The sequence below is a fragment of the Vipera berus genome, assembly GCF_964194415.1.
Source record: "Vipera berus genome assembly, chromosome: Z".
Taxonomy (NCBI): Eukaryota; Metazoa; Chordata; class Lepidosauria; order Squamata; family Viperidae; genus Vipera; species Vipera berus.
In genome coordinates, this window is record NC_138205.1 from 65,499,362 (window position 1) to 65,513,836 (window position 14,475).

A 14,475-nucleotide genomic window follows, 5' to 3' on the forward strand; every position below is an offset into this window, starting at 1 on the left:
CCACATAGAAAAGAAGGAGGGGGGTTACCCAGGTGCTTTGTTAGTCAAAATAATCTTTTGTCCCATGGGAACCAAGTTCATTGACTGCTCTTGAGATTGGAGGCTAGGTATTGCATAAAAAGCCCGCTAAATAATCATATTGGGGAATGTAGTTGCTTGCATAGTTTTATGGGTGGGACTTTTAACTTTGTATTGGGGAATTGGTACTTGTGTATCCAGACTTGGTTTCACTCTTGACCATGCTGATACTTTGTAAGTAGTAAACATGTTATTTGAGGAATTTGTAAGCCTCAGAGTTCTGTTTTATTCATCTCTTTCTGTCAGAACCATGACACCTTCCATGTAGATGTAGTTCCATTAAGGGCTACATGTTGAGTATGATTTGTCAGCCCAATACAAATCCATCTGGTGGTGATGCTGTCTATCCTTTTTTTAGCTCAATAAGAAGTAGGTTGTGGTCTACTTTGTCAAATGCCTTACTGAAATCCAAATATACTATCCACTGCATTTCTCTGGCCCACTAATTTAGTCAGTTTATCAAAGAAAAATGAGAAATTCTTCAGAGCATTTATGGTAAATAAATTGGACTACGATTCAGGAAGTGTGTTTGTGTACATACATTTACACACACGCATGTGTGCGCACACACACACAACTAAGTTTCAGAAAGGGTTAAATTGACTTAATGGTTCAGCCTGCAGGTTTGGCCCATCTGATTCAGAAGCTCTTAAGTTAAAAGTCAAAACTATTCATGGGCACTTTCTGAAGAAAGTAAGGCATGTAAACCAAAGTTGATCTTCTTGGTGTTGTACTCTTACAGGAGTGCCATTAGAGTGAACTCTACTTCACTTGCTGCCAGCCCTGCTCCTTTTCCTTTTTCTCTTTGTGGATTTACAAAACTTGCTCAATTGAAAAATGAGTGCAACAAATCTCACTAAAATTACACCCAAAAAAACCCCTTTTCTGCACTGTCTTCTGGAACATCCAGCCCAACAAATCAGGGATCTATTGAAACAATGTTGCAGCAAGAAAAAATAAACAGCTCTTAAAAAGAGATGCAAGCCACATTACATCTAATTCAAGAATCAATATAGAAAAATCATGAAGAGACAAAAAACAACTTTGATAAGCTAAATGAGTAAATGCTGGACATAAAGACACAATTTGACATCCATCAACAAATTATTGCCAAAAATGAAAAAATAATTCAGAAAATGGAAAACAAAACAGAAAAAATGATAAAAAATGGAGGTGTTAATGGAAGAAAATGAAAGATTAGAACAAGCAAATCAAAGCTTAGAAGTTGCAGCCTTGGAAATGGAGAAAGCTGTACACTACCTAAGATTCCAAAATATACCTGAAGACAAGGAAGAAGATGTATCAGAAGTGATTATTAATCTATTGGTGGAGACAGACAACAACATATATTGTTAAGGGAAAAATTCAAAAAACTAGAATTAGAACTACAAATAAATCCAAAAAGACAAATGGAAATAACAAAACATAAATTTAACTTAATGGAATCAGAAAAATTGGCATAGCAAACCAAAAGAGCAGACCAAAACTTTTTTGAAAATGCAAATAAACCAGGAAGATGGCTGGCCTACAAACTTAAAAAACCAAAGGAGAAAAAACTGATAAACAATTTAGTAGATGAAAAGGGTTGTTTATAATTTAAAAATGATGAAATAAAAAGACAACTAAAGGATATTATGAGACACTATATGATACAGAAGAAATTTCATGGGAGAAAACAATTAAATATATGGAAAAAATAATTTCCCCAAAGTCTCAGAAAACTTCAAAACTATGTTAAATGAAAAAATAACAATGATGGAATTAACAGAGGCTGTAAGAAGACAAAAAATTGAAAAAAACACTGGGACCAGATATGGTACTGGCAGAGTTGTATAAATGTCTACAAGATACCCTAAGTGCACCATTGAAAGATGTGTGTAATGAACTTTTGTTGGAGGCTAAACTCCCAAATACATGGACAGAAGCAAATATTACTTTAATACCAAAAGAAGACTCAGATTTGACACAGATAAAAAAATACAGATTGATATCTTTACTAAATGTGGACTATAAAATTTTTACTTTAATAATAGCGGAGAGACTGAAAAGATTTTTAACTGAATTATACATCTAGATCAAAATGGATTTCTATGAAAGAGAAAATTAAAAATAACTTAAGAGTTATAATGGACATATTGGAATATTATGAAATGTATCCAGGGAAACAATTGGCACTAGTATTTCTAAATGCTCAAAAGGCATTTGATAATGTTTCCTGGCAATTTATCAAGAACTAAAGAAAATGGACTTTGGACAAAACTTTATAAATATGATTGAAACAATATACCACAAACAAACAGCAAAATTAATTGTAAATGGAGATTATACAGAGAACTTTGATATAAGAAAAGGCACAATATATTGTGCATTGTTATTTATCCTAAATTTGCAAATTCTAAATAAAAATATTAGACAAGACCCAGAAATTAAAGGACTAGAAATAAAAGGTGAAACTTATAAACTACAAGCATTTGCAGATGACTTGGTATTCGTCCTAGAAGAACCTTTAGAGATGATCCCTAAATTATTGGAAAAGGTAGAACAGTTTGGAGAGATAGCAGACTGAAGATAAACAGAGAAAAACTAAAGTGATAGTTAAAAATCTTACAGATTAAAAAAACAAATGTCAGAAAAAATAGAATTACAAATAGTTTAAAAAGTTAAATACTTGGGAATTTATCTAACAGCAAGATGTTCAATGATAAAAGAAGAGAACTGTATAAAATTACTGAATCAAATAAAACTGGACCTGGAAAAATGGAAAAACTTGCAACTGTCGATGTTAGGAAGAATCGCTATGGTGAAAATGAATATATTACCAAAAATATTTTTATTCCAAATGATACCTATAAAACTGGAGATTTTTTTTTAAAGATTTAAATTCACTAATTTTGAAATTTATTTGGCAAGGAAAGAAAGCTAGAATCAAATTGAAAACGTTACAAGAAGCTAAGGAAAATGGAGATTTTGGCTTGCCAGGGTGGGTTTTATACTATCAAGCATCTGTACTAACATGGGTAAAAGAATGGATAACTCTTAGAAATAAAAGCTTGTTGTATTTGGAGGGATATGATTTACAATTTGGTTGGCACATTTTCTTATGGTATGGGAAAAACAAAATTCGTAAGTATTTTCAAAACCACTGTATTAGAAATGCATTATTACTAACATGGGAAAAAATAAAACATAAAATATACTTGAAAATTCCAGGATGGGTTTCAACAATGGAAGTATTTGTACATCCAAATTTAGTCAGTTTTGAGAAAATATGGACATATAAAGCCCAAAGTTAGCAGGAGGGAATGTTTTAAGTTCATCTGTTGGAAAGGTTTCACTCTTGCATTTACTGAGTTTTTATCTGTCTATCCTTTTCCTTAAACATGACCAGCATTTTTCAAGTTGCAACTCCTTAAGTCTTTAATATGTTACAAATGTTCAATTTCAGAAATGAGACCTTTCATTTATGTTCTCTTACCAGAATCCAGCCTTTCTTTTGTCCTCATCTGTGTTGTTCCCATCTTATCTGTTCCTTTAACCACTGCAGTATTAATGTCTTTTCAAACTCTGTCTGCAAGCTATGCCCCCCCTCCAATTTTATTTCTTCTTTTCTTATCCTCTGTTCTCCATGCCTTTGTCTGCCTCTCCTAGGAGAGTTCACCCAGAAAGGGAGAGATCTTGCTCTGTCTTTCAGCCCTACACAGATGATCCCCCCAACCTTTGGAAGCAGAGAACACTGACCCAGATGCTGCCTCCATCCATTTGAGCCATGGAATTGGATTTTGAATCCAGCCATCCACTAAAAAGCCAACATGCAACCAGAGTGGCACAGATCTTCCAAAGTCCTATCAATCCCCCAGATGCCTGTGAAAGCTGCAGAGGAAGAAAGGAGTTCTGGAGCCATTGGTCCACACTTGAAGCCTCAGAAGAAAATTAGGAAGACTATGGGGGGAGGGTGGAAACTCATTGTAAAGTTTTCTTTCTGGGTCCTTTGTATTATAATAATCCAGTTGAATGTATTAATGGAGTGATGGCATTTGGGAATAGTTGGCACAACAAGTACTGAACACCTTGGGACCTCTGTCTGGTGGGAGGGAAAATTTATCCAGAATGCTTGTATTGCCTGTTTGTATTAGTAGGTACACACACACATGCACACATACACACACACACACACACACACACACACAAAGAGAGAGAGAGAGAGAGAGAGAGAGAGAGAGAGAGAGAGAGAGAGAGAGAGAGACAGACAGACAGACAGACAGACAGACAGACAGAGAGACACACAGACACACACACACACAGACACACACACACACACACACACACACACCATTCATAATCACACTGAGTCTCTTCCACCTACCTTCAGTAAAGTTCCCCAGGCTGATTTTTGCTCTATTGCACCAAAGCTTTGCATGCAGAACTTACTGAAAATTCCAGGAGGGAGGGAAGCAGGCCCCCTCAGGTGATTTGTAATTCATATGACCTGACTGAGGAAGTAGCAGAAAAGAGATCTCCAAACCTAAACACTGAATATCTTGCACTGGTGGACTCATATTTGGAGTCCTAGGGATCATTATATGCAATTTAAGAAAATTTAATAGCCTGGCTTGCATACTGGCTAACCTCAATTGGACATCACTAACCTGGATGAACTGAACTAAAAGCTAAGGCAGGAAACAACCCTTGAAAATAGGCAGCCAGTGGTTATGTATTGAGGCAAACCATGGTTGTGAAGAATTTTGGGAGGAATGTGCTTCAAAACCTGACTGGAAGCTCAAAGTGACATCCAACATTTGAAAATGATTGGCACAGAATATTGGAAGCTATACATTTGTTTTCCACCTAACAATATTTTTGCCCTGACATTTAGAACTTTATGGGTTGAAAGCTCCCCTTTTGGGAGCCACTGCAGGGATCTTTTTCTGCTGCCTCCATTAGTGTCTTCCCCTTTTTTGGCTTAAAAGTTTAAAACTTGTTAACTAAGTATCCCTGATCAGATCAATTTTAATCTTGTGCCAGTAAAAGTGTGTTACCCACACTATTATGGCACAAAGGGGGGATTGTGGGAAGTCAGCAACACAGAGAAGGAAATAGTAAAAAGGGCAGAAAAATATATTTCCTCAAAGGATCTTAAAGAGGCAGAAAAGCATGCCCGGTTTTTTTGTCTCCCTCCCCCAAGCAGAAACCAGTTCTATAGAAATGCAGATGTAAACCCAGGAAAGTTGAAGCTAGAAGATTAAGACAAAGAAACCTAAAACCTACATGCCCCACCCAAATTCTAAGACAGGACATAATACGATTAACTCACAGATGCCAAAGGAACACAGGTCAAAATACATGACACAGGAAATAGCCTCAAAAAAGAACAGGAAACAATTCCAAAGAAAAGGCTCAAGAGGGTATAAAAACCCACTCCCTACATGTGCTCATTCTCTTTTTTCTGCCAGAGTCATCTTTCTGTCTGACTCTCCTCTTCAATAAACTGCAACCTTCATTCTAAAGCAGTTGCCATGTTTATTCCCAGCTTGGACAGAACCACGATGAAGACTTCCTTTCAACAGTGCATAATAAATATGATAATGATTCAATTGGGAGGATCATATCAGTCTAGTAAGTCAAATATTTTGCTTACATGTGCAATCTGTTTATTCTTCCTTTTGTGGTTTGAACAAATAAACCAGAAAGTGATCATCTTATCATAGTCATATTTTGCTCACACTTGAAGATAAGAGTTAGGAAACTGCATAAATAGCAAAAAAAGTTTTAATATGAACACTGGAATACAGTCATCCAAACTGGTTAATGTGGTCAATATTCAATGCATCAGTCAGTGGATAATTTATTTATTTATTTATTTATTTTAATCCCATTTATATCCCGCCCTTCTCCGAAGACTCAGGGCGGCTTACAATTTAAGCACAAACCAATGTGCTTAGCAATAGCCTTCATTCTATGTATATGCCTGCTTATGAAGAACATTGGATGCTTGTTTGATCATGGATTGGACCGGACACATGAAGAATCCCTCATAGACTTTTAATATCTACTTAGATATCTCTTACATAATTTGTTTGCCTTATTTTAGAAGCTCAGCCCCTTATGATCTATCTTTTCATAAACTGATTTATTTTGCTACTTCCCCTTCCCCTTTCATTGTCTTTCTTTATAACACTTTTGATTCTTCCACCCTCAACTAAAAATCATATGAAAGAAAGCCTCTTTAATTGATCATCATTTTCTATAAATTCATATATTTAACTATCCATTTATCCCAGATGTACTGTGTAGCTTTTGCAAGTTAGCAACTATTAATAATGTAATGGTATAAATTTTCAGTTCACACTGTCAGTAAACCATTATCAATCCTTATTTATGAAGTCAAGGACGCGGTGGCTCAGTGGGTTAGGACACTGAGCTTGTCGATCAGAAGGTCAGCAGTTTGGCAGGTCAAATCCCGAGTGCCGTGTAGCAGAGTGAGCGCCTGTTACTCGTCCCAGCTTCTGCCAACCTAGCAGTTTGAAAGCACATAAAAATGCAAGTAGAAAAATAGGGACCACTACGGAGGGAAGGTAACAGCGTTCTGTGCACCTTTGGCGTCTAGTCATGAACAAGGAGACGTCCTCGGACAAGCGCTGGCTCTTCGGCTTTGAAACGGAGATGAGCACTGGCCCCTAGAGTCGGAAACGACTAGCACGCATGTGCGGGGGAACCTTTACCTTTACCTTTATTTATGAAGTCATTGTCAAGACTTTCAAACCATTACCACAAATTTATATAATTACTAAGAATCAAATTAGTAACATAAGATTATTTTTAATTTCAGATTGCTCATGTTAAAAAAGTTTTTTGAATCTTCTTAGATTTTCAGTATCAAAATTAAATATTTTTTAAAAATTAAAATATGTTTTCCTAACTGAACAGAAAAAAATATATGGGAAGTCCAAGAGATAAAAGATATTCACACAGATCAGTACAATAAAATACATGTATCTACCAAAATAATCACTCGGTAAATAGGCTAAAAGAGTAGTGATTGCTTAATTTAATATTCCAGGTCATGAACTACCAGCAAAATAATTCAACTTATTTATATTAATTACTAGGAGGTAGTTTCATTCTTCATCTAGTTATCTTGTAGCCACCTAAGCTAGGGTCAAAAATCACCAGGTGAAATTAATTTTTAATGTTCTTAATAGTTGCGTTGAACCTAACAATATTCTGATCTTATTTATATAAGCTTGAATGTCACTATTTAATAATAATAAACTGAAGGAATAAAGATGCCCCGCAAAAATAAATGGATGAGGAAGTTTAGTACAAATACTTGGGTATCCTTCAAGCTGACAAAATCAAGCACACTGAAGTCAAGAAAAAGATTAGAGGTGAATACATCAAGAGAGTGAAGAAGATCTTAAAGTCCAAACTCAATGGAGGAAATACCATGAAGGCAATCAACACCTGGGCAATTCCAGTCAGAATAGTGGACTGGACTCAAGCAGAACTAAAAGCAATGGATAGGAAAACCAGAAAAATAATGACAATGAATCATGTCATTCATCCATGCAGTGACATTGACAGACTCTATCTACCAAGGCAAATAAGTGGACATGGAATACTGCAAGTACATAAGATGGTTGAAGAAGAAAAAATGGCTTTGGAAGAATATCTGAAGGACAATGATGAAGATGCACTGAAATTAGTATATCAGGAAGACTTACTGACTACTGGAGAGACCAAACTGGCCTACAAGAAAGACCAAATGAAGAACAGAATAGAGGCATGAGAAGACAAAGCACTACATGGCCAGTACATTTAAAAAATACCTGGGAAAGCAGATAATAACAAGACCTGGCAATGGCTAAGAGCAGGAAAATTGAAGAAAGAGACCGAGGGACTAATTCTGGCTGCACAAGACCAAGCCTTAAGGACAAATGCATACAAAGTCAAAATTGAGAAGACAGCAACAGACAGTAAGTGCCGCCTATGCAAAGAAGCTGAAGAAACAGTGGACAACCTGGTAAGCTGCTGCAAGAAGATCGCACAGACTGACTACAAGGAGTGGTGTGACAAAGTAGCAACAATGGTGCATTGGAAGATCTGCAATAAATATCATTTGCCTGTAAGCAAAAACTGGTGGGATCATAAAATAGAGAAAGTCATAGAAAATGATAAAGTTAAACTGCTCTGGGATTTCAGAATTCAAACAGACAAGCACCTGCAACATAATACCCCAGACCTAAGAATTGTTGATAAGAAAGACAAAAAAGTCTGGATAGTGGACGTAGCAGTGCAGAATAAATGAGAAAGAACTGGAGAAGATAACAAAATACAAAGACCTTCAAATAGAAATAGTAAGACTGTGGCAAAGTCAAGCAAGGGTAGTACCAATAGTAATAGCTGCCTTGGGTGCAATCCCAAAACAACTGGAGCACCACTTGAACACCATTTGCATTGACAAATTCACCATTAGTCAATTGCAAAAGGTGGCCTTAACTAGGAACTGCTTCCATCCTGTGACAATATCTGTAATACCATCAAACATTCACATCTGCCTATCCCAGGTCCTTGGTAAAGACTTGATAGGTAGACAAAAATGCCAAATCCAATCTGAACATCTGGCTGACTGTGCGATGATCAATAATAATAATAATAATAGTAATAATAGTAGTAATAGGAAGAAGAAGAAAAAGAAGAAGAAGAAGAAGAAGAAGAAGAAGAAGAAGAAGAAGAAGAAGAAGAAGAAGAAGAAGAAGAAGAAGTAGTAGTAATGGTAGTAGTAGTAGTAGTAGTAGTTGGAACAGACCTTTGAGGTCATCTAGTCCAACACCCTGCTCAGGCAGGAAAGCCTACACCCTTTCAGACAAATAGCTGTCCAGTCTCTTCTTAAAAATTTCCAGTGTTGGAGCATTCACAGCTTCTGGAGGCAGGTTGTTAATATGCTTAATTGTTCTAACTGTCAGAAAAATTCTCCTTAGTTCTAGTTACTTCTCTCTTAGATTAGTTTCCATCTGTTGCTTCTTGTCCTGCCTTCAGGTGTTTTGGAGAATAGCTTGATTCCCTCTTCTTTGTGGCAGCCCTTGAGATATTGAAACACTGCTATCATGTCACCCCTCATCCTTCTCTTCATTAAACTAGACATACCCAATTCCAGCAACCATTCCTTATATGTTTTAGCCTCCAGTCCCCTGATCATATTTGTTGCTCTTCTCTGTTATAGAGTCCCAACATCTTTTTAAAAACATGGTAACCAAAAATGTATGCAGTATTCCAAGTGTAGCCTTACCAAGACATTGTAAAGTGGTATTAACACTTCCCGTGATCTTGATTCTATTCCTCTGTTAATGCAGCCTAGCACTGTGTTGGCTTTTCTGGCAGCTGCAGCACACTGTTGGCTCATATTTAAGTGATTGTCCACTAGGACTACAAGATCCCTCTCACAGTTGTTACTATTGAGCAAGGTACCACCTATACTATACCTGTACATTTGGTTTTTCTTGCCTAAATGTAGAACCTTACTTTGAAGCATTTAAATTATAAACAAAATATAATATCTCACTTACTCTTGTTTCGAATCAGCATCACAGTTGCAATTGTATTTTGAATCAGTACAGTTACGTTCAATGCCACAGGCACACTTCTGAATGCCTGGTCCAGAGCCACCCCAGTAGTAGTGCTTTTCATTAGCATTCCCAATCCACCAGGTATATGGATTGCCATCTGCAAAGATAAGAAATGGAAAATTAAATGCAGCAGAGTTTCATGATCTGAAACAAGGATGTTTTTAATTTATCTTATGAGTTATTCAGCTTTTCTTGAAAAGAAATGCATTGATCAAACTTGATTAGATAATCTGCTAATCTGCTTCAACCAAAGCATGTAACGTCACTAAAAGAAAGTGTTTTAAATATACTACGCCCAAATCCTTGTAATCTAATTGATACTTTCTTATCAGTGACAGCATCAGGAGAAATACTGCACATTATTAAGCAGTTCAGAGTTAAACAGTCATTATACAGTGCATTCAGAATGTATTCAGATTTCTTTTAGAAAGAGGCAAAAGAGCAAAGAGAGATGAGAATAACGAGAACAACTAAAACTTCAAATAAATAATCATGGAAGAAGAGATAAAGCAATTTCAATAAATGTAAATGGACTAAATTTGGCTATAAAAAGAAAAAGAATACTAAATAAATTGGGGAAATTAAAAATGGACTTAATTTGCTTACAAGAAGTTCATATTAGGAAACAACATAAAAAACTATTAGAATATCCAAAATTGGGAGAATTATATACCTCACTTGCAGATCAGAGTAAAAGAGGTGTGGTATTATATATTCGAAAAGCAATACAAACCAAATTGATATATTCAGACAAAGAAGGGTGAATTTTAATGGTGGAAGTAATTATGAATTGTAAAAAAACTTTATTGGTAGCCATTTATGCCCTAAATGAAAACCAAGAAAACTTCTATTCAAAATTACACCAGAAAATAATAGAATTGGAATTCGAAAGCATATTATGATTGGAGATTTCAATGCTATTGTAAAGGCCAGGCTGGATTATAATACGACAAAAAAAAAAGACCCTAAGGAGACCACTTCCAAAATCTTTTCATAATATAGTGGACGAATTAAATATATTAGATGTTTGGAGAGAAAAATATCCGGAAAAGAAGCAATATACATTCTATTCTAACAGACACCTGTCCTGGTAGAGAATAGATATGATATGGACATCAATAGACTTATTCACAAATACACAAAATATAAACATAGAAACAAACCAGTCACAATTACATGGAAAGGACAAAAAAAAAGAACAAGGTCGACATTAAATCAAACGGTATTGAATGAAAAAGACTTCCAGCAATATATGGAAAAAGAAATGACTTTCTTCTTTAAGGAAAACAAAACAGAAGATACCTCACTTCAAAATGTCTGGGATACGGCGAAAGCGTACATGAGGAGGACTTACTATATCTTATATGGGGAAAAAGAATAAACAGAAAAGACAAATTAGGGAAAAACTGGAGGAAGAATATAAGACTCTTGAGAAAGAATTACAGAAAGATACACAAAACAAAAAAGTTAAAAAAATTAATGGAGTTGAACAAGCATAAAATGAACTTAATAGAAAATAAAGAAGTGGCAATGAAAATAAAGGCAGCTAAACAAACCTTTTTTGAACATGCAAACAAACCACGGAGATGGTTGACATATAAAATTAAAAAAGAGAAAGAGAAGAGATGGATTAAACAACTGGAAGATGCCGAGGGGACTTTACAACACCGGAATGAAGAAAAGAAAAAAATAGCTTGGGAATATTATGAGAATTTATATAAGCAACAAGCAGTTTCAGATGATAGGATAAAACAATTCTTGGAAAAAACAGAGATACCTAAAGTACCGGAGAAATTTAAAAAGCTACTAGAAGGGAAAATAACAATGATGGAATTAACAGAAGCAATTAAAAAACAAAAGAACGGCAAAACACCAGGACCAGATGGGCTACCAGCAGAACTTTATTTATTTATTTATTTATTTGTTTGTTTGTTTGTTTGTTTATTTAATGGGACTTATATGCCGCCCTATCTCCCGAAGGACTCAGGGCAGCTAGCAACAGTAAAATACAAGTAAAAATACAAATATTAAAAATTAAACTATATCTATAGCCCCAACTACAACCAATAAAACCTTAAAACCATATTAAAAACCCCTTATCATCAGTCCAGGTCAGCTTGTTGGAAAAGAAATGTCTTAAGGTCACGACGAAAGGACCGGAGGTCTGGGGTCATCCAGAGCTCCAGGAGAAGCTGATTCCACAGGGCAGGTGCCCCCACCGAGAAGGCCCTCCCCCTGGGGGTCACCAGCCGACATTGTTTGGCTGGTGGCACCCTGAGGAGGCCCTCTCTGTGTGAGCGCACAGGGCGATGGGAAGTCATTCCTGGCAGCAGACGGTCCTGCAGGTATCCCAGGCCTAAGCCATGTAGGGCTTTATAGGTAAGAGCCAGCACCTTAAATCTTACCCAGAGGGCAACCGGTAACCAATGCAGCTCACGCAGGAGGGGTGTAATATGGGAGTATCAGGATGCTCCCATCACAACCTGCGCGGCTGCATTCTGCACTAGCTGAAGTCTTTGGGTGGTCTTCAAGTGCAACCTGATGTAGAGAGCATTGCAGTAATCAACACAGGAGGTAATGAGCGCATGAGTGACCATACGTAAAGCATCTCGGTCCAGATAGGGGTGCAACTGTTGCACCAGGCGAACCTGGGCAAATGCCCCCCTGGTCCTGACTCCTATATGATCTTCTAAACTGAGTTGTGCATCCAGGAGGATGCCTAAGTTGCGCGCCCTATCAATGGGACGTAACACCTCTCCTCCCATAACCAAAGATGAAATATCATGGACTACACGAGATGCTGATACGTAAAGCCACTCGGTCTTGGCTGGGTTGAGTTGGAGCCTGTTCTTCCCCATTCAGATTCATTCCACTTCCAGGCAACGGGACATCACATCGAGGGCATCACTGGGTTGGTTCGGGGTAGAGATGAAAAGCTGGGTATCATCAGCATATTGATGATACCTTACCCTGAAACCACGGATGATCTCACCCAGTGGCTTCATATAGATGTTGAACAGGAGGGGAGAGAGGTCCGACCCCTGGGGCACCCCACAATCAAGGGGCCTTGGGGTTGACCTCTGCCCCCCTGCCAACACCATCTGCAAATGGCCCGAGAGGTAGGAGGAGAACCACCATAGAATGGTGCCTCCCACTCCCAACCCCTCAAGATTTCACAGCAGGATACCATGGTTGATGGTATCAAAAGCCTCTGAGAGATCTAATAGGACCAGGACAAAGGAATAACCCCTATCCCAGGCCTGCCAGAGATCATCCACCAGTGCGACCAATGCTGTTTCTGTGCTGTACCCGGGCCTGAAACCTGATTGGTACGGAACCAGATACTCAGTTTCTTCCAGGACCAACGGGAGCTGCCGTGCCACCACGCTCTCAACAACCTTTGCAAGAAAGCGAAGGTTGGAGACAGGACAAAAATTATTCATAATAGCTGGGTCCAAGGCAGGTTTCTTGAAGAGGGGCCTCACCACTGCCTACTTCAAAGTGGCAGGGATGCATCCCTTACTCAAAGGAGCATTAATCACTGCCTGGAGCCAGCCTCGTGTGACCTCCCGAGCTGGATAAACCAGCCAGGAGTGACACGGGTCCAACAAACACGTGGCGGCACTTAATCTACCCATGATCCTGTTCACTTCATCTGGAGTCACAGGGTCAAACTCCTCCCAAATAATGTCGGCCAGACCCGTCGCTTCCCCCTCATCAGATACTGCCCAGTTGGAGTCCAGACTGGTCCGGATCTGAGCGATTTTGTCCAGCAGATGCTGACTAAACTCCTTGGCCCATCGTGGCAAGGGGTCCTCCCCTGTCCCCTGATTTAAAAGGGAACGAGTCACCCTAAACAGGGTGGCCGGGCGATTATCTGCACACGCAATGAGGGTGGCGAAGTAGGCACACTTCGCCACCTCCATTGCCACAAGGTAAGATCTGGTAAAAGATCTTAACTGTATTCGGCCAGATTTGGACCTACTGGATCTCCAAATGCTCTCTAGGCCCCTCCTCCAGCCCTTCATCTCCCGTAGGTCCACAGAAAACCAAGGGGCCAACCGGGACCTGCACCAGATCAGAGGCCGCAAAGGCACAATGTGGTTGAGAGCCTCAGAAGCAGTCCATTGCCAGGTGTCAACCAAGGTCTTGACTGGGCTGTGGGAAAGGGAGGCAGGAATCAATCCAAGTGCTGTCTGAAACCTTTCCGGATCCATCAGGTGCTTGGGTTGGAACCACCTGGTCGGTTCTGCCTCCCAGCAGCGAGAGGTGGTGTAATGGAGGCCCAGCTGCAGGAGATAATGATCTGTCCATGAAAGGGGTTGAATAGTTGGAGAGACCCCACCCAGACCATTAAGCCACTGCCTGGAGATAAAAATAAGGTCAGGCGTGTTTCCCCCCTCATGGGTCAGACCCTGAATAATCTGGGTCAGGTCCATGGTCATCATGGAAGCCATGAACTCTTGGGCCACCCTCGACATCCCCCCCAAGGAGGGCAGGTTGAAATCCCCCAGAACCATAAGTCTGGGAAACTCAACCACCAGCCCCGAGAGAGTGTCGGGTAGCCTGGGCAGAGCCATTGCCATGCAGCTGGGAGAAAGGTACATGAGCAACAGGCCCAACTGACCTCCAGGGCCCCAGCTCAGGAGGAGGGACTCACATCCGCCTATCTGAGGGGCAGTGGCCTCCCACGGGCAAAGGGCCTCCTTAATGACAAATGCCACCCCACCGCCCCTACCCTGAGGCTGGTACAGCACATGGAAACCTGGTGGGC

General features: G+C 39.0%; 1 protein-coding gene across 1 annotated transcript in view; it reads right to left on the minus strand.

The window, feature by feature from the left end:
* CNTNAP2 (contactin associated protein 2) overlaps positions 1-14,475 on the minus strand; it is a gene marked incomplete at its 5' end in the record, with an annotated part of 1,513,027 nt that overhangs the window by 393,233 nt on the left and 1,105,319 nt on the right. The window contains one exon of the mRNA XM_081344134.1: positions 9,642-9,798. Within this exon, the coding sequence (XP_081200260.1) occupies positions 9,642-9,798 (157 nt within the window). The remainder of the gene's footprint in view (positions 1-9,641; positions 9,799-14,475) is intronic.